We start from the raw sequence: 20,862 nt of genomic DNA on the forward strand, positions 1-20,862 counted from the left end.
TTCGCGTTTGTTTACGCTTACGGTTACGAGTTCTATTTCTTCCCAGTGCCCTCTTATGTAAAACCTACAAATTGTTACACGTTTTGCATGTAAATGCTTTTGCTGCTGTTGTCGCGTTTGCTGTTGATAAATCAAGCAAAGGCGGGTTTTGAATTTCCTATTGGGACTGCGATGCCAGCAAAAGCGGCGACGAGTGCGACAAAGGTGACGCCGCCTGTAACTCTCCGGACTTTGAAAACTACAGTCAAAATTCTTTAAGTCGGACCTCGACCTAGAAAGTTAAATTACATTGCCAAAATAATTCAGAATTTAACTAAAAATTTTCTTAATCACGTGTTCTCCTCTGACAAATTTACGGATATTATCTTGTCTACAATAAGTATTTCTTTAACTCAATACATTTAATAATAAAGATCATCTACATAATTTGGCTTAAATGTATTTTATTCTTTTATAATTTAAATGAAATTGATTTAAAAATTGAATTGTGGAATATCAACCGTACTTTGAGGTGTTTTGAGTACCTTTGTTTGGTTTCCAAGTCGAACTTGGTCTCGTGGAGGAAGTGGCGTTAATTATATGCGCACACTCGCACATCGCGATATGTGAACAATTGCTGGTTGTAATGGCATTTGCATTAATCAATTTTGCATGTGATATATACGCTCTTAGCGAGTTTAAAGCTGGGTGAGGGGTTATGCAGGTTACAGACGTGTGCGACTAAAGCCCGAAATGTCAAAATCGAATTGTAATAATGCCAATGTCTCGCCGGGCAGTCTGTGTCTGTTTGTGATTCCCTGCCATTTCTGTTGGCTCTATCTGTTTTTGATGTTGCAACGCCCAAGGGCTTAGCACGTTACGCATACGCCATGGAGGCCGCTCTGCGGCTGATAAGCCGGCAAGAACAAACGCTTTTGTCGCAGGGCGACAAGACACGAAACATGCTGCAACAGCTGCCCCCAGAGATACCCTTGTGCTACCCCTCTCTTTTGGGGGAAAGGTTAGCGAACAGGTTACGTATGCACGTGGGCGGACTAAACTGCCATTGAAAGCTGACTTTGACGCAGTTCTCGGCTCGCAACCCCCGGCTAAACGTGAACGATTGTCAGCCACGTAAGAGGAGCAACAAACGTGCTGTCCGCCTGCCTTTTGTCCCCGTTTGTTTTGCGCCTCCGAAAACCACCCATTCCCCTCTATCCAGCCTTAAATGTATGTCTTTCTGGTAGGTACTTAAAGGTTCTTGTGGTTACGAGTGTTGGGCACTGGAAACAATTCTTTTCAGTCGGATATAAAAGTAAATAAATATACATAAATGTAGAAAATGGTTACATCTTGGTGCTAAAGTTAGTAATCTTGATATTTTGCAGCTTATGAATAACTACTATAACATGCCCGGAAATGAGTAACAAAACCAATGTGGCTGGTCAGATACAGGTCTTTAATAATTAATAGCTTTCGTTACTTGCAAAAAATCCCCTTTGTTTATTTTCCCATATTTGACAATTTGCACATTTTTATTTGCATATAAGGAAACACTGTTAAGCACAAGTTATGACAAAAGTAACTTTGCAATGCCATCGTTTTTGTCAGTTGTTTTTGCAAATTGAAGAATAGCTCACACTTGCCACTCAGAATATGTATATTTATTCATAGAAACAGGGTATTTCCGTTCAGCTTTTCAATCATCAATGACCAGTACATTTTTTTATTATTTTTAAATCACTCAACTGTTTACAATTTAGTATGTCTAACTAAAGGGGTCTTAGTGTCACGTTTTTAATGATAGACACGGGTATTTTCTGAGCTGTCAAGAATCACTTTTAAGGAATTTTGTTATTTTCTGATAATACAGTTTACCTGTCTAAATAGTTATGAAGCCAAAAGTAAAGATTCGAAAATAACAAATCTAAGTAAATAGAAATGGGTGAAAAGAATATCCGCTCAGCCTTAAACAAAGCAAAATTGCTCATCTTTAATAAAACCTTTTAACAACATCACCTTTTCTACCCGATCACCGATTCCGCCCTTTTTCCCTTAGCTTACGACGCAAAAATATTTATCTTGACTAGGTCCAAACAGGAATATTGAGTACAAATAAAACAAAACACAATGCAATCCGCAGCAGCAGATCTATAGGTGTACGAGTGCAGTGCAATAAATTCCAGGTTATGGCTAGCTGACTGCGGGCAGCGCTAATGTGCAACACGTGTGCACTTCACTTCACTCACCTGAGTGCCTTACCTGGCTAATTAAGCAAAGCGAGGCAGCACAGACAGCAGGGAAAAGACTGGCTAAAATAGTAAACAAGCGGACGTAAGAGGTGGCCGTTTTATTGCTTCATTCCCGTCATTATTTTACTTGCTTTGCTAATTATCGCATGTGCTAAAATTGCAATTCGCAACAAATTATTTAGCGAACAATTTACGACCAATCGTTTATGTTTGCTTGAAGGCGGAAGAAGACCTGCCGACAATGGCATTCCGATAAAGTAAATTTAAAATTAGTTTTCAAAAAACAAAATCATTATTGAAATAACAAACTTTTCAAAAATCCCGCCCCTTTCAAATGTCTGCGTTCGCGGGTGAATGGGGTTTTTAAGCACAAGCCAACACTTAATAATCAGCTGTTGGCGTTGCCACCTGTCCGCGGGCACTAACCAACACTGTTGTCAGCTGCTGGCTGCAACAAATTATTATTTTTTTTGTTTTTCCTATTAAAACGTGCAATAATTACCAGCAGAAAAGGAAACACCCGTATAAAGTTACCTTTTTGCCTGCAATTTCGTGAAAGTCATTCGTTATCCAAAAGAAAACCGGATAATGTCAGATCTCGGTGTTATTTTAGTGTGTTTGTTGTTTTGCTCTGTTGCCTAGCAACAAAAAAGTCCAAAACACTAGCCATTTCCTTCCGGTCCCGTTACTACGTCGTAATCCAGTTGGAAAATCCAAGGATTAGCAGAAATACTTCTCCAGAAAAAAAGGACCCTCAATAAGCCCACAAGAAAAAATTGGATAATAATCACAGGAGAGGTTTTCGAAAACCCAAAATATTTGAAATGAGTTCCAGGAGCCGAGCTCCCTAGTCATAATGGTAAGTTCTAGATTCTAGTATATGCACTTCTGTATCCTAACCCCCCTCCCAGAGCAACCTAATTATCGCATAAAAAATGTATAAAATACAAAAAAGAAACTTTTGTCAGCAAATCAAAAGATCAAAAGCCGGCGAAGTTTTCTCATTTTCAGCCAGCGAATTTTCATTGAACGAGAAAATGAGAAAATTACCCAACCAGGCAGGTAGTCAGCGGTTTTTCCTCATTTTCATTTGCGCGTTTTCCCATCCGAGGCGCTCAGCCATTTAGAGACAATTAAGTCGAGTCCTTGCGAACCCAATGTAAAACCGAAAACAACCAGCCACCCCACCTCATCCATCCCCTTGATCCTGAACCCCGGCACCCTCTTCTCGGTTCGAAGCACTACCCCACCTCTCTAAGGACTCCCCCACCCACGAACCACATCCATATGGAGTGTGCCATGGCCGGTTGCACATTACATCGAGTCCTTGCGCCAGGTGTAAGACCACGAATCTAAAATTCCCAGTACACTCAAAACAATTTCCTTGCACCACATTACATGGGGTATCTTTTAAATGTAAACACATTTTTGAATCTTCACGTTTTAAGGTAGCTGTAGACAAGAACTAATATTTAGTTTTAACAATCTACGAACTGAGAATTTAAATAAAAAGAACAGTTAAAAATCTTTCTTTACTGCACGTAATTCAGACGATATGAGCCCTATTTAAGTAGGAAAAGATAGGAAAGTGGACTGAAATTATAAAAAATAACAACTTGTTTACATTTTGTTTTTTGTTTTTAACCGAAAATTTAAAACTTGTTTTTCTAATAAAATTTCGGTAAGTGTAACAGAACAAACTTCGACATCCCGTGCACTTCCGCTTTGCTGCCTCGCAACTCGTCCTGCTTCACTGCCTCCGTCTTCTTCCCCGAAATGTGATGAAGAGAGATGGGCCAGGGAAGGGCCGGGGGAAGAGGACACGGACGCGGTAGAGGGGGCGTGGCACGACGCATGCCGCACGCCCAGCAAGCGAGTGCCACATTACATTCATCATCTTCATTTGATGAAAAGTGTCCATCCTAATGAATGTCAATGTCAATTTGCCCATCGAGTGTATTCGAAATTGAAATGTAGACAAAGGTACCAAACAATAGAGACGGTACTGTAACTTTTTTATTACTTTCCGTTGGCTCATTGCAATTTTTAAAAAGTGCCATCCAAAAAGCAGCTAAAGGTTTTGTTTACTTGTTTAATGATAACCTACTAAACTTTTGTTCAACAAAACAAAAAACAAGTTCAGACCAATAAATTATATTAAAAACCCACGTATCTCTAAAAAATATAGGCAATATTTACATCTCATATAGGGAATCCGCTTCTTAAGTTAAAGTGAAGAAAAATTTATATGTATTTGTATATTTGTAAAAATAGAAATCAGTTCTTATTTGAAAATTTGAAAGTTTAGAATAACTATTAATATTATTTTGTTTGTTAATTGTTGTAGGGCTAAGGTTCATAAAAATATTTAAAGTAAATTGTGCAGAACTCAACCAATAAAATTAGAATAAACATGTCATGCCCACATCAACCAACTGTGAGGTGTATATCCCATCTGCACCACCTAAATTCGTGTCCTGAACCGAACACATGTTCGAAGGATATTTGGACCTGCTGCAGCCATTAAGTGGATATGAATATTAGGCAAGAAAGAAAGCGTCACGCTGTCTGAGCTTCTGTTTTCCGAAACCCCGTTTCTATCCCTTTTGCTCGTGAACTTGGTAGTCGTCCCTATAACAACGCAGCTGCCGGCGGAGGCGGCTTAGGGGTAGGTGGTACTGGACATTAAAAAAAGGGGTCAATGCCATGGGCTGTCCGAAAATGCAGCACCCACTCCACCGCTTCCTCCAGCTTTTCCCCTTCATTTTCCACACTTATCTATCTCTCTTCCACTGACGATGAAATAATGCAAGTATTTCCACAGTCATAAACCATTGAAGTTACATTTAGTTTACTGTTAAATTTAATTTAATTTTTTTTTTAAATTTTATCACTTTGGGTTACCATTTATTGTGTAAATATTTAATAAATGCTTTAAATACATATAGCAAACCTTTTTTTCAAATCTCCTTTTACATCATTATTTATGTGCGTCAATTAAGTGAGTTTATAAAATATTTTCTAGTTTTGTGTTTGTTTGTACTAGAAATACATTTAATACCAGTAAATAAAATGTGTCACAGGAAGTGTTGACTGTTTTTTTAGCTCAGTATGCATTATGCATCGAATTAAAACGGCATTCAAATGGGTTTCCATCTCTTTCTGCCGACAGCAAGCGATTGCCAGTTGTGTGCAGCAGCAACACCAAACAACAGCAGCAGCAGCAGCAACAACATTGCATTTTGACCAATTCCCTATTACCAAACTATCAACCCCTTTTGGCCATTGTCATTGCCAGAACGTTCGTAGTTTTCAGCTTGTGTTTTCCGTTAGTGCGGCTGTTGGGTAAAAACTTTTCCCCGCCGTAGTTGCATATTTACGCTCGAAGTAAACACACCGCAGCAGCAATAACTATACCAGCCGCAAACTATATTTATAGTATGTATATGTTATACTCGGTAAATCCCCAATCTTGTATGGTAAATCCGAGGAGAGCGAACCGCTGAGAGAAGAAGCGAGTGAAAATATCCCGAAAAGAAATTTATTTGATCAATAATTTGGCGTTGCGCGTCCTTAGTGATTTGTTCGCGGTGTGTGGGTGTACTGTACAGGTGTGCAGCTGTACAGCTGCACAGGTGTAAACAGTGGTGTTCGTGTGTGGGTGTCGTGACTGGTGACTGCTGACTGGGAACTGGGAAAACTTCCCCTAGAAAAGCCAGCGAGCTGCACTTTTCACGCGTCAAACTTATTATGAGCCCACCTTGCGCGCCGCGCCGCTTGATTTGTGTACTGAATGGCTGAAGAACCCAAGTGCACTTCCGTTCGGGGGCAACGCGTTGGCCATTAGCCATTAGCCACCCACTCCTCAAAAGGTTCCCCCAGGAACTCCCGACGACTTCGTTTATTGTTTATAAACAACAACTTGGAACGCGACTCCAGACCAAGTGACGTACGCCGGGTCGTTTGTCCTGTCCGCGCTTTCGAAAAGGGGATCCCGATTCCAGAACCCTGAAGTTATTTTCCTTCCTCCCCCAAGGGTTCAATTCCCCCTTTGATTCCCGTCTGACTTTTGGAACGGACGTCGTTGACGTCGCCAGCGGCGCCTTCTCCAGACCTTATTTACTTTGAGCCGGTTGCCCGGTGAACAAGTGCATGTGGCAGGTGCAAAAGTGGCAAGAAAAGCGCAGAAAGTGTGAAAATTAGGAGCTCTAAATCAGACTAATTTGTAAAAACATTGTAAAACCGTGAGACTAAGTAATTTTAAACTTTATCAAAGGGTAGCAACTAAAAGAATAAATCAAAAATGTCAACATAAAAATAAACATTTAAACTATAGTTATAGTTAATTATAAGATAATTAAAATAGTCGAACAAAAATATTTGAAAGAAGTAACTAAAACCATGACTAAGTGAACAACCAAAGTTTTTAAAAATAAAAAGTATTACTTAAAAGATGTACAGCTGAAAACCGGTATTAAATATAAAGATAAAATCAAAATTATGAAAAAAAGCTGAATAAATATACAAAATAAAATCACGAACAGAAATTAAACAGTAACGTTTACAGTGCAAAAACAAGGTGCTTGCTAAAAACCAAGTTCTTATTTATAAATGCTTGAATTACCTCGCCGAAATGTGTTTTTCTTTGATTGATTTGCGAATGTATTTTTATCCTCGACAATTACAATTTACCTAATTTAATTGGCCTCGGGCATTGCCGTGGACTTAAAAACAGAAATGGATTCTCCGGGTGTGGGATTATGTAAGTACAGTGAAAGATTTAGAGGTAACCACTTCCCCGAGGCGATCACCGCACTAATGAATATTAAATTAGAGTGGAGGTGTGAGGCATTAGAGTAATTAAAATGAATAATGGAAGCTGGAGTTTGCCTGCAAGTTCTCTTCAACTTTTAATTTTAATATGAAGCCCCTCTGTTTTGAAAATTACGTTGCTCTTCCGGTGATTCCCCGAAAAAAATAACAAATTAGCAAAACATTGCCCCGAAATGTATGCTATGCAGGAAAGAAAGAAAATAGCTGCCCGAAGATGCGGCAGAAATTCTAAGAAAATCAAAATGGCCGCCCGGGAAAAATACGGTGTTGTACACAAAAGACATCCGTCCATCCGTTTATATATGTATATATGATGAATGTATATGTGCACACATTTATATTTATACATAGAGATATATTTTTCTGCTGCTGCTCCTGCTGCGTGGAGAACAAAGCGATGAGGAAATCAAAGCACGAAGAAATACCTGCGAAAAGTTTAATTTCATAGCAACGCCCCAGCGGAAGCAGCACAAGCCACCACCCCGTGGGGCAACAAAGGATCCTTCGGGTGGAGGAAGCGGCGGTGGTGGTGGTGGTGGAGTGGGAGTAGGATGGAAAGTGGGTGTGGGTGGTTCGGTGGATGATGATGTTGATTCCTTATTGAATACCTGCCCTTTGATTGACGACATGCCTTGTTAAATTTGAAAAAAAAAAAATGAAATCACTTTTCCTTTTGCAGCATCCACCAGGAGCAACTTAAAGAAGCTGAAAAACTAAACCTAAACGCCGCCATTGCCTTAAATCTCGAAAGAGAAACCCACAACAGAATAACAGAAGGGAAGGATTTAAAACGAGCTTACTAGTCAACGAATTTAGCATCGCAGGTGCAGCCAACCGCCATTGCTCAACTTGAATTAATTTCCGGAAGAGAGGAGCCACCACCACGAAACCAATGACCACACGCCTTGCACCGCAGCGCCAGTTCATCATCTCGACGCGCTCCGCCATCGTGGATGCCGCCTCGCCGCCGCAGGATTCAGTCGAGGAGCATCAGCAGCAGCAGCTGACCGTCGAGGTGGAGAGCGCCGCCGCCACCGGAACAATCGCCGCCAGCACCGCCAACAGCACCACCTCGCCACCGCATCCCGAGGAGTTTGAGTTCTGCACGGAGGATGGAGTCGTGGTTTCCGCAACCCTGGAGGATGTCATGACACAGGTGGGTTCATCAGGAGATTATTCAGAAGTAATTAGTTTCAAATTAACAAAGATTAGTAAGGCTTTAACACAGAAAAATACACGAAATTATGTCTAATGAAATATCATTATATCATAATACGCAATAGCGTTCCTTAGGGAACTTTTAAGTAGCAATTAATAATAGTAATCTTAGTAATGAATAGAATTTAATAACATGAGCTACCTATTTTTAGACCATTCAGAAGTAGACCTAACCTTTATTTAATTTTTATATCTAACAAGGAACCCAATTGATTTATTATGCAAAATTTATTCACACAAACAAATTACCTTATCATGCTGCCTTGGTAAACAGGTAAAACTTCTCCCCCTCTTGCAGAACTGCCAACTCTTGCAGAAGAAACTAGACGACGAGGACTCCACGGGAGCGGGAGCCACTGCAGCCGATCAGCTGGAGGTGATCCGCGTGGTGCTGCCCATGGATGCCGACGACTCCAGCAGCGAAGCCCATCTCCATGGGCACGTGGTGAACAGCAGCAGCGACGCCATCGGCACCATAACCACCACGGAGCCCAACGGCACCACCGTGACCCACTCGATTCCCATCCACAGCATGGCCGACCTGGAGGCCATCAAGGATGGCGTGGATCTGGCCCAGCAGGTGGCCAATGGCCAGGTGACCGTGGTGCAGGCCACCGAAGATGACGATGGAACGCCCTTCATCACAGTCACAGGTGAGGCTTCAAAAATAAACTATTTAATAAGTTAGGTACCTTAAGTCAAGGTTTTCAGTTTAGTTATAAAATGTATATTGTAACATAGGAAGTATTTTGTTTAAATTAAATGCTAAAATTAAATTTCTCAGACATTAAAACTTTTTGAGATTTAAATTAAAGCTAAAACCAAAAGAGGAGTTAAAAATCCTTTAAATGTTACCAATTATCTAGGAATGTAAGTCCCGATCTCACTAATTGATTAGGTTGATACTGCTAATCACTGCCGAAATTCCCTTGTGGCAAAAAGCAAACACAACATGTGCGAAATCTGATGGATAAATATCTGATGGATAAATATCAATTGCGATGCCACTTTGTTAATGAGCGCAAAAACTGCAACGCCGCAAAAAACGTACGATTCGCGTTACCGAATTATTCCAGTTGAGAGCGGAAAAAGCCACATTCGCGGAGTCCTGAGCCGAAACAGAAACTCCTGTCCCCTCTACCCTGAAATCCGGAACCCGGAATACCGAATCCTGAATCCCGAATCCATGGGCGGCACTTTCAGTGGGAGGAAATCAAAGCGGAAACCAGCAAACGGGAAACAACAAACAGCAAAAGTCGCGGCTTTGTAAACAAACATAATGACAGGATCAACATGTCCCTGAAGAGGAGGAGAGGAGGGGGAGGGAGTGCTGAAGGGAGTAAGCTGGAAACAAGGACCAGCTTAAAATCCGGCGTATTTTAAACGTTTGCCTGATATCACAATTAAAGCGACTTAATTTGAAATACGAGCGAGGCTGAACGAAGGATGGCTGTTCGGTTGGCTGGGTGGCTAGGCAGATGGATGGGTCTTTGGATGGGCATATAGATGGATGGATGGCACACACCCCGCGGAGGATAGAGATACTACCTGTCCACGGACACACGGCACACGAATCCCTCAGTGCCACGTGCAGCACAGAAAGCAACAAAGAGGCAAAGTGCAGCTGGGATTGAGCCGAACAACAAAACAAAAAAAAAAGAAACTATATAGGATGGAGAGGATGACACACTGGGAGTGATATCCCCGGCGCACACATAATTATTATATTCCACTCGAGCGCCGCACAATGAATTAATCGAGATTACACTTCGCCGCGGAACTATCCAACACAAATCGAACGCACAGGGAAAAAGGGTCGCAAGGACGCTTGTTTGCCGGCCTACTTGATTTTATTAGCACAAATTACCACCACCAGGACACGCAGGAGGGCAAACATCTCAAATCTGAATGGCAACATCGGGTAATCACAACAAATTGAGAGGGCTTCACACGGTGTGTGATCCGCAGGGGAAAGTGGTTGAGGAGGAAGATAAGGAGGGGTGGTGGTGCACAATGGGTGGGGGTGGTGCTCAGTGCTCACGTGGATGAGTCGACGACTCGCTAATAACCGCCCGCTGTCAACTAATACCTTCGTCCTCGATAAGGACTCACGACCTCTGCCACTGCGGGAAATAACCTACTAATGGTTGAAAAAATTCCTGTTTTAGCTATTTTTGTTTTCTTCGTACTAGGATATCAATATCAAAGGGGTTTCCTTATGAATTGTTTCTGCCAAAAGCTAAAATACCCTACACACTGTATAAGTAAACACCTTTAAAACCAAATTCATTTAAATAAGCTTCTTTAAAATAATTGTTTGTCAGTTAAAAATTATTTTCACTATTTTATAGATTGCTGTGTTCCAATCATGAAGAATATATTTTAAAATGAACATTTTTTTAAATAAGTTTATATGTTTTCTCTCAGTGACCTGATTCCAATCTAAATTGATGCGGAATCGCTTTTATATGTTTGGCGGAGGGGTATCAAAGTTTCGATCCGGCTGTGGGTGCTTTCCAGCGAACTGGCGTGCAGGATGCTCACGTCATATTCCACCTTTACCAAATATGTTGTATTGTATTGTATTTTTCAATTGATACGGATTTGCTGGGTGCTCATCGAATCGACGAGGCAGAAGACGACGAGCTTAACATTTAATAACGCCAGCGACTAAAAATAGGAAAGCACAAACGGAAACGGGAATCCATACCAGTTGAAGTGGTTGGTCGGTGATTGGATGGCTAGATGCCTGAATGGCTAGGTGGACGATTGTGGGTGGTGGTTGCCAAGTGGGTGAACCCGACCAGTTAGTTAGGGAACACCGCCATATGCCGGGCTTCCTTTAATTGTGCCAACAAAAAGTTATTTGTGCACGCTGTCTGGCAATCGAGATAAGCGCAAATTTATTTGTCCAAGCGAGTCGCAGTTCATAATTCCCGAAGAATGCTATCTCGCTGTGGAAATCACGGCAAGTGAAGCTCTACAAAGGACGCAGGACTCACCTCTGACCCCAGTTTAGCCCGGGCCAATCCCATTGAGGCTCATCCCCCCTTCACTGTGTCCGGCTCACAAAAAGGTTAATTGTTTGTTGACGTTGTAGTAGATGCAGGATAAGCCAGCTGCACTCCCTCCTTCACTTTTGTCCTGCACTTGTCTGTTATCGTTATCCTGGCAATTTGTGCTCGACTTGGCTCCCTGCTTTTCCCTGTGGAGTGGAGCTGGGAATTTGGCTAAGTGGCGCTCGAAAGTGGTTATTGCATTAAGGCCCTTCAACTCGCATTTATAAGAAAGCACATTCATAAATTTGATTTATCCTGATTGTTGATGCTTTCAGTTTTGATTAGAGATTGATCTTGATTTGAGCTATTGTCCACTGACTTTATAATAAAGTATATTCTTCTTTCAAAATAATATCGATTATTACGTCCCAAACTTTTAAAATACCTTTCTATTTGATTGACAAAACATTTTAAAATTGTTAATTACATCACTATGTTAGTAAATTTGGCATATCATTTGCTAACCCATCAAGAAAAATTTTTCCACTATTTATACCTCTCAGAAAACCTTCATAAATATGCAAAAAAAACAACATTTTTTTATCCCTCATCAATGTTGGCTATCTATTCTGATAACTATAAAAAAATTTTAAAAATATAATTTAATAAAACGCATATTATTTTACCCTTCTGATTGCCTCAAGATCCTGTTTAGCTGATTTCCATGAACCCACTTCTTCTCCAATCTTGTAAGGATTCAATTTCGGCCCATTCCAAAGGCAATTACCGAATCAAAACTGCTTTTGCACTAAAACCAAAGTCATTGAGGACCCAAATGTTTTGGCGAGAATGCGGTCCACTTGAAGGAACCTCAAAAGATATTCGTCCCTGGCATTGGGAAACGACCTAAGCCTTGACAACTTTAAAGGACAATTGCCAGTGCAACCGTGCCCCATCTCCATCTCCATCCCCATTTCCATCCCCATCCCCACTTTCCATCCACAAATTGCCCCAAGGGGCACCTGTTAATATTTACAGTTTGCAGCAGCGGCAGCAGTGTGTCAAAGGGAAAATTCTGGTGTCATGGGGTTACAGCCCGCAGGTCTGACCGCAACAACTTCAGGATCCACACACGCACACTCACCCACACACACACACTCAGGCAGAAGGACCTGCTCCGGATGCAAAATTAATATCTGAAATATGTCGTGCGAAGCGGTCACCAGGAGGGAATTGCCGAAAAAACACAGAGTAGAAAAGAAATTCTGACCACGGGGGAGAATATGGAAAAATTCCACGCATGGCATGCCATTCCGGCTGCCTTCCCAGCTCCACCCAAACCCAAGCTGAACCACTCCAAAACCATAGGTATATCACCCCAAAATCCACCCAAAAACACCACCCACACCGATTCCACGCCACTTTGGCCATGGAAACTCCCACAGAACGCCATCCCAGTGCCACAGGGATGGCAGCAAGCGATTTGGTTGGCCAGGATACATCCTTCAGCATCCTGATCCAGGGGTTGCAGAGCGAGATAGCTTGTCGAGTGCGAGCGAGACGGAGAGGCTGCCTAGCAACCGACGGGGGGTTTGGGATTGGCCAGGCGGCGTATCCTTGACGCCTGACGTCCTGTTGCCATCCCGCTCGCGTATCCAGCATCCCAGCATCGCAGCATCCAGGGTGGACCCACCCAGGAGCTTTGCCCCCGCTTGGACCACTTGTGCAGATCCCAGAAAATGCGACTTTGAGCCCGGAATTAGCCAGCACACCGCTTGAAATCAGTGGAGGCGAAACGCGCGCGGGGATACAGCAGCAACAAAAGAAAAAACCCCTCTGTTCAAGGGGTCTGGGTTGGATTACTCGCTACGGGCAGAGGGATCATAATAGCAACCACCCACCTACCTAACCACCCAACCACCCGACCACCCGACCACTGAGGCAGAAGAAGCAGCAGCAGCCGCCGCCGTTGTTGTAATTTAATTCGTTGCTGCGCCGCCGTCGCCGTCGTGAGTTCGCCATCATCATTATTTTCGGAGGCATATTGCTAGGATAACATTTGATTTTGGATTCAGTTGTAATTCTACCGTTCGCAGGCTCGCTGGTTGCTCCGTTTCCACGTCATCCTAGCCATCCAGCTTTCCAACCTTCAGCATTCAGTGTTTGGCCCTCGCCAAATAGCACCCCAAACCCCCAAAAAGGAAATAGCATCCAGGGCACAAGGAAAAATACCACCCACAGTGAAAAGGAGGAATCTGAATGGAGGAGCGTTGCTTGGTCAAGGATTTCACTTTCGCTTTCTGAGTTGCCAGAAGCAACCGGGTGTCTTCTTCACCTGCCACACAATGCATTGATTTTACATTTTGGTTCTTGCTAATTTGAATCCTCATTCGGGAACTCTGAATCGGGAATACGTCGGAACTCTATTTTTGGATTATACTTCTGGAAATCGAAAACCTGTGGATTTGGATAAACCCTCTTTGGTTTCATAACTTAACCGTTCTTAAGTGGATTAGGAAACTTGGAGTCTGGAAGTTTATAAATGTTTTAAAAAACATAATTGAACTCTTGTTTATGGAGTATAAGTAATTTTGCATTCTTATTTTTGAGAATGTTGCGTTAAAACATACGAGATTATAAGCATTGGAACTTTAACTTTCCATTCTGAACTTAATATCCTAAAACGCAGTTTAGCAAACATATTTACTGGAATCTAAAACAAAAGTAATTGTTTAAATCGAATCAAGTTTATATTAAGAAACTAAGAAATGTGCTGGCTTTCAAGTGAATCAAGTGAGAACCCCCTAAAAAACCTGAAACCCAAGAAGGTATACGAAACTGTTTTGGGAGCCATCTGAGAACCGCTGAGACCACCACCCGGATTGGAGGGTCCATCAATTCCAGCAGGATACGCTCCACTTCCGGCCAAACGAATGCATTCGCGGTACGGCTTTGACTGCCAGACGCGCCACCATCCGACCACCGCCGCCGCCGTGGCCTACTCGAATCTGCTGGAGAAGTGCTGCTGCAAGCAATCCGTGCACCACCATCACCACCACCACCACCACCAGACCTTCGTGGCCAGCGCCAGTGCCACCAGCTACAGCAACTGCTCGGCGATCGGACTGGGATCGCGATCGGGATCGGGATCGGTGTCGGTGACAGGCAGTGGATCCACTGCATTCTCCTCCTCGTCGGGCAACGCCAGTTCCGCCGCCGCAATCAACATTTCCGGTGGATCGACCACCAGCACCACCATGTACCACCATCACCATCGGCGCCACAACAATTTGTCCTACTGCGGTGGTAAATATCCAAGTGTGCCTCCCTCTCCTCCTCGAAACCCAATCGATTTCTGTTCAAACTTTGAACTTTGAATGCAGTATCTGAAGCACCTGTTTGCGGGGTCTTAACATATACACTTGTGTATATATATTTCTGGGTAGCAAGTGTCTTTGCCCTGGTGAACACCTAATTCAAGTGAATAGACCAACTATCGTCTTGAGAATGTTGATTGAATCAAGAGACAGTTTACACGTTGTGTTTACAGTTTGTGGTGTAACGTTGAATAAGTATTCTCCATTGAGTGGACGGGTTTCTTGAGTTTTTAAATATTCTGTCTATAAAAGTAAAAAAAAATATGTTCCAGAAAAAAGCTTCCTTCAACGAGGACTACGAATGGCACCGCTATTTTAATCTATTTAACCCAAACGTATATTTTAAAGGAATTAGCCAAAATGTTAATATAAGTTTACGAAATTACATTTTTGAAAGAAAAAGTTTACCGACGGAGTAAATTAAATATAGGAAAAAAACCAACTTTTAATGTAATCAGTCCCTCTAAAATATATATTATTTTGTAAGCCTAAGTTTTAAAAAAGTGTTGTTTATTTTCCTTAGTACAAAAGTCTATTTTAAACATTTCGTTTTGTTTATTATTGTGACCTCTAGTGATTATTAAGTGACCTCTACAATTGCGTTCCCTTTTCTTTCAGTTTCGGGCCAGGAGCAGAACTACCAAGTGCAATATGTGGACTCGGAGCTGTACCATAGCAACTCCAGCCAGACGCAAATGTGAGTGTGCAGCCGCCAGTCCGATAAACTGATAAATACACCCGAGTTTCGACCTTTAACCTTGCTTCTTCCACCTGTCCTGGCCAATTTCAGGACGTATCCGTTTTGCCCGGTGGGCGATTACCAGGGCAACGGGCAGACGGCCTACTACTCGACCACAGGTCAGTACGGAGCCACCTCGTCCGGCGGGGGCTCCTCGAATGGCGCCCACTCCACGACGCTGCCGTATCTGGTGCCCGTGGAGGAGGGCATCCTGCTGAACGGGTCCGCGCACTCGATGTCGCAGTCGCAGCAGTCGCAACAGTCGCAGCAGTCGCAGTCGCACGGCGGACGCGACTCGCCGCACAGCCTGACGGTGAGTAGCAGGGATTGGGAGCGGGATGCGGACCGGGTGAACGGAACTAATCGCCACTGGGTGCAGGAGGTCGCGTACATCCAGGAGGCGCAGAGCACGCCCCAGACGCCCACATCGACGACGACGACGCACTCGGCGAGCGGCGGCAGCCTGGGAACGGGCGGCGGTGGCGCCTCCCCGGATTCCGACCAGAGTGCCCTCGGCAGCAGCAACAAGATTGCCTCGGCAACGGTGAGTGTCCATCGCAGCCATGGCTACGCCTCCCCAGCAGCATCCCCCCCACTAAATACCAACCTTCTCCTTCTCTCTCCCTCTCTGCCTCTCTCTCTCTCTCTCTCCCTCTTTCCTTCTCCCTTGCTCGCATCGCAGATCAAGTGGCTGTCGCGCAACTACGAAACGGCGGACGGGGTGAGCCTGCCCAGGAGCACGCTGTACAACCACTATATGCAGCACTGCAGCGAACACAAGTTGGAGCCGGTGAATGCGGCCAGCTTTGGCAAGCTGATACGCTCCGTGTTCTCCGGACTGCGCACACGTCGCCTGGGCACGCGCGGCAACTCCAAGTACCACTACTATGGCATCCGCATCAAGCCCGGCTCCCTGCTGAACAGCCAGGCGATGGACGACAAGCAGCTGCTGGCCGCCGGCTACGGGCAATCCTCCGATGGCTCCGGCTCTGGCACCGGTGGTCCGGGCTCCATGGTCAACGTGACCAGCAGCACCGTGGGTCAGCTGGGCGGATCCCATGGACTGGGCGGCGGCCAGGGACAACGGCACAGCGGCGGCACCAAGAAGCACACCTTCAAGCCGGAGACCTACGAGGCGTGCATTCAGGTGAGGATCTTACAAGCATACACAAAAAATTATCAATCCCCTCTTAAAAAATATAGCTTATCAGTTTCCTTTATTATTTTTTTCCAAAAATATAATATTCGAAGTTTTATTAGCAAGACAAGTGCTAAAAATAAGTGTTAAATTAAATTCCTAAACCGAAACCTATAAATTGACTTTGATTAGCATTTTAAAACTGCTTGTAAATCTTGACTTCTGTAGTAAATGAAGTGGTAAGTTTTTCAAAACATTATTCAATAACTAAAACTGGTTCAACAAGGTGTTTGATATACAATATGCAGGCGTATATAAATTTTAAAAGAGTTCAAAGTTACCTGACGACCTCCCATTTGAATTTTTAAATAGACTTTTGAAACCGAAGCCGTTTATTGATTGATTTTTTCCCCTTTTTCTTCAATCCTTCAATCCTCCAGTACATTGGAGATGGCAGCAGTGCCCTGCCCTCTTTCCCGGCCATCGAGCTGAACCACAGTTTCAACAGCGAACTGACTCTGGAGGACGTGGACACATTTAGGGCCTTGTACCGCGAGCACTGCGAGTCCTTCCTGGACGCCGTGCTCAACCTGGAGTTCAACACCGTGGAGTTCCTGCTGCGGGACTTCTGGCGGGCCAGCGACAATAACAACCTGGACGAGTGCGAGGAGGAGAAGTACTTGAGCAAGACGAAGCTGTATCTGCTGTGCCACTGCGCAGAAGTGCAGAAGTTCGTGCGAGAGGTGGGTGCACTGTGTTTTCCACATAGCCAATGGTGGCCGGGAGTCCGCTCCCGATTGCCTTCCCCCTTTGGGTTGTTCCGAGTTTCACAAACTCCAGTCGGTTTTATTCATTACCTAAAGTCGTCTTGAAGGCAATTTTCAATAATTTCACTAAGTTTCGTAATAGTTATCATTATTTCGAGTATTTAAAAACAATAATTGTCAACAAAAAACCTTTTTTTAAACAAGTTCTTTGTTTTAAAGAAGAGAAAAAGATATTAGTAACTATCTAGAGGCCTTGCTTATTTCCTATAAATTAAATCCATTATTTGATTCCTTGACCAGGTGGACTACCAGTTCTACCAGAACACCGTCGATGTCATCATACCGGATGTACTCCGCTCCATACCGAACGCCTTGACCCAGGCCATCCGGAACTTCGCCAAGAACCTGGAGATCTGGCTGTGCGAGAGCATGCTGGGCGTGCCGGAGCAACTGGCTCAAATCAAGACCAGTGCCGTCTCGGCCTTTTGCCAAACACTGAGGCGCTACACCTCGCTGAATCACCTGGCGCAGGCAGCGCGAGCCGTGCTCCAAAATGGCGCCCAGATCTCCCAGATGCTCAGCGATCTCAATCGCGTGGATTTCCACAATGTTCAGGTGAGTTAATTACTAGATATTGTTGAGTAAACTAATTAAATAAATGTAATCTTACAGGAGCAAGCTGCGTGGGTGAGTCAGTGTGCCCCCGCCGTGGTGCAGCGTTTGGAGAACGACTTCAAGGCAGCCCTGCAGCAGCAGAGTTCCCTGGAACAGTGGGCCAGCTGGCTGCAACTGGTGGTGGAATCGGCCATGGAGGAGTACAATGGGAAGCCCACTTACGCCAGGGCCGCTCGCCAGTTTCTGCTCAAGTGGAGCTTCTACAGCTCGATGATCATCCGGGACCTGACTCTGAGATCCGCCTCCAGTTTCGGAAGCTTCCACCTGATCCGCCTGCTGTTCGATGAGTACATGTTCTACCTGGTCGAGCACAAGATCGCGGAGGCACAGGATAAAACAGCCATTGCGGTCATTTGCGAAAGGATGGTTAGTGAACACATTTAAGAATTTAATTACATGAAAAGGTATTGATTATCTTCCTTGTACTCTCCAGAAGAAGGACATGGACTTCGAGTTCGAGTGCCAGTTTGCCTACATCACCAGCGACACGGAGCAGCAGACGACACTCAGTTCGGCCAGCAGTGGCGGCGATGTTGGCAACGAGGCCAAGCGACTGAAGCAGGAATGAGGTACCCAGATTTGGATACGGACGCAGTGGCTGGCATTGACCGGAGTAATCGTAGTGTTTATCTAGCCAGTAATCGTTGTCCCCGTCAGTGTGCACCCCCCGCAGATCCCCAGTCCCGCAGCTCCAGTCGCCACCATTCATTCAGCTCTGCATTTAATGTTCGAACCGTGTTGTATATCCGTAACCGTACCGTATCCGTGTGCTAGTTTTTAGCCCTAAGTTCCCGAACACAACCAACGTAGTCAGTCGAAATTTTAGTGTCTAGTTTTAGGCAGGGTCCGGACTCGTGTACAGTGAAGGCACTCTTGGAAGGACACTAATGGAATTATTAGGAGGATCAAAAGCATTAGGAACTCATTTCTGTTACTACAGTTTTTGGTAGAACTTAAATGTCATTGTAAAACCGAAACAATTATGATTACCAGACTGATAAACGAGTCACTCACAATATTTTGTGTTTCCACTGACACCGACTATAAGAAGATTTTTGAAGAAGGTAGCTGACCATCCAAGGGAGCTTTAACTGGATTCTTTAGAGTACTGGACTGCCCCCGCATCGAAGTGAAGAGCCGTCCAGAAAGCAAGCAAGTTGAAAGCCAGCTCGGCAGCAGTTCGCCTGGCCTTGTCTGTCCTGATCTGTATTCGTAGGATACGTTTTAGTTTAAGTACATGTGCATTAATAATTGTAACCAACTGTCTACTTACTATAACGATGGGTTCGGAGGTGGCATCAGTTTTGTCTGGTTTCAACAAACGATCTTGTATATCATAGCGCACGGCGCACCCCACACACCACCACAAACACCACCCACACACACACAAGTAGTCATGACACCCCACACGCACACTCAGAGAAATTAGTCAGGGGGTCTATAGATTATAGCTCACATCGAACAGCTTGCTCAAGTCCAAAAAGGAACACCCAGCTCAAAAACCCAAACCTAAGCTAAGTAAACAACAGGCCTTAAATGTGCAAAGATCAACACTCAATTTTGAAACAATACAATTTACCATACCTATATATTAATTATATATAAAGATACATACACGATACATATGTATATTTTAACTACAAGGAATCATTTTAATACGAAGCATGTATTTTAACAAAGGCGCTTATCAGAGTATTTTATGCCATTTTGGGCAAGAGTACAAGCAGCAAGCGAAGCAGTTTTTTTAAGTCAACTAACTAGCATTAGCCAACTGAAAGGGGTTAATGTCACCCAACTGTCTAGTCCTAAAGCACACATCTGAAATAAATGCTCTGTATGGCACAAGAATCGACGATAATATACCTATGGTTCCCATTCGGGGAACTGGTTCTGCTCAAATTGCAAAATGCTTATCTAGCATCTAAGTTCTATTGGTTGTTGAAAATATGAGTAAATCGAAAACTGAAATTTTAAAATGTCGAACTATTTATGTATGTGAAATAAAAACTGTCAACGAAATAACAAAACTCCTTTTTTCTTGGAAGCTCTATTCTTTTTTAAAAGATATATCATTCCATTGAAAAATTTAAAGAAAGTCTGTGGAATTAAAATTTGTAGTTTTTTATTTTATTTATTTTTTTTTTTGGTTTCAATTTTGTTTTGTTAATTGATTTTCTAACAACTCTATACAAAAATTGTTTTTCTTAGCTTTATCATTTACATACATTGTTAAATTAGGCGGTAAAATATTATGATTAAATGGTATTTAGGTGCTAATATTACAACAAAAATGCATGAATGTTGTCGGTTTGTTTAATGGAATTGTTGAGTGGAAACGTCAGATGAGAGAACGATATAAACAAAAATGGTTTCTTTCCACAGGCCACCTATGAGGTGGCTTTCTGTAAATGCTTTGTCTGTAATAATTGCCCGTAACTTAGTTAGCTCTTTGTACTATTTTACTTCTGAGGCTGATCATGTTCATTTGTTCGGGTACTCTTCTTTTTAAGTCTTATTGGTTTTCGGATCTTGTCGTTTCATTTGGAATTCGGGTTTGGCTTAAAAATGTACATACATCCTACTTACAGCTAAGCACATAGTATACAAGTTTTCTCTGCGTGTAAACTATTTACATACCGAATCGTCTTATAAAATAACCGTATTATTAATTGACTGAACTTTCCGACAATAATTGTGGGTTTATATAGTACAAATACATACAAAAGTTCTATAAAAATCCGCATTATACCTCGCATACGAATACTGGACCGGCAAGTATGTGTGATCAATTCTCTCTTTCAACTCTATGAAGCTTAAGCTGAAAAGGTTCGCAAATGCAAATTGTCACCATTGGATGTAATAATCAACAAAAGGTGGAAACATAA

At 43.2% G+C, this 20,862-nt stretch overlaps 1 protein-coding gene across 8 annotated transcripts; it reads left to right on the forward strand.

Annotated features, from left to right (window-relative positions):
• The first annotated feature begins 2,657 nt into the window (after positions 1 to 2,657).
• Positions 2,658 to 19,985, forward strand: LOC108087300 (DNA-binding protein RFX2). 8 transcript variants are annotated; one of them, XM_017184616.1, is made up of 11 exons: positions 2,658 to 3,090; positions 7,744 to 8,220; positions 8,557 to 8,935; positions 15,277 to 15,355; positions 15,449 to 15,710; positions 15,777 to 15,941; positions 16,080 to 16,544; positions 16,976 to 17,278; positions 17,603 to 17,917; positions 17,975 to 18,343; positions 18,411 to 19,985. In XM_017184616.1, exons 2-11 carry the CDS (start codon positions 7,957 to 7,959, stop codon positions 18,543 to 18,545), a joined length of 2,736 nt encoding a protein of 911 aa, XP_017040105.1. In that variant the 5' UTR covers positions 2,658 to 3,090; positions 7,744 to 7,956; the 3' UTR covers positions 18,546 to 19,985. The 8 variants fall into 8 exon arrangements, with proteins under 8 accessions (XP_017040105.1, XP_017040106.1, XP_017040101.1 ...); XM_017184617.1 differs by having other exon boundaries at positions 8,581 to 8,935; XM_017184612.1 differs by having other exon boundaries at positions 15,449 to 15,941.
• The last annotated feature ends 877 nt before the right edge of the window (positions 19,986 to 20,862 follow it).

The sequence above is a fragment of the Drosophila ficusphila genome, unplaced genomic scaffold (genome assembly GCF_018152265.1).
Source record: "Drosophila ficusphila isolate 14025-0441.05 unplaced genomic scaffold, ASM1815226v1 contig_791, whole genome shotgun sequence".
NCBI lineage: Eukaryota > Metazoa > Arthropoda > Insecta > Diptera > Drosophilidae > Drosophila > Drosophila ficusphila.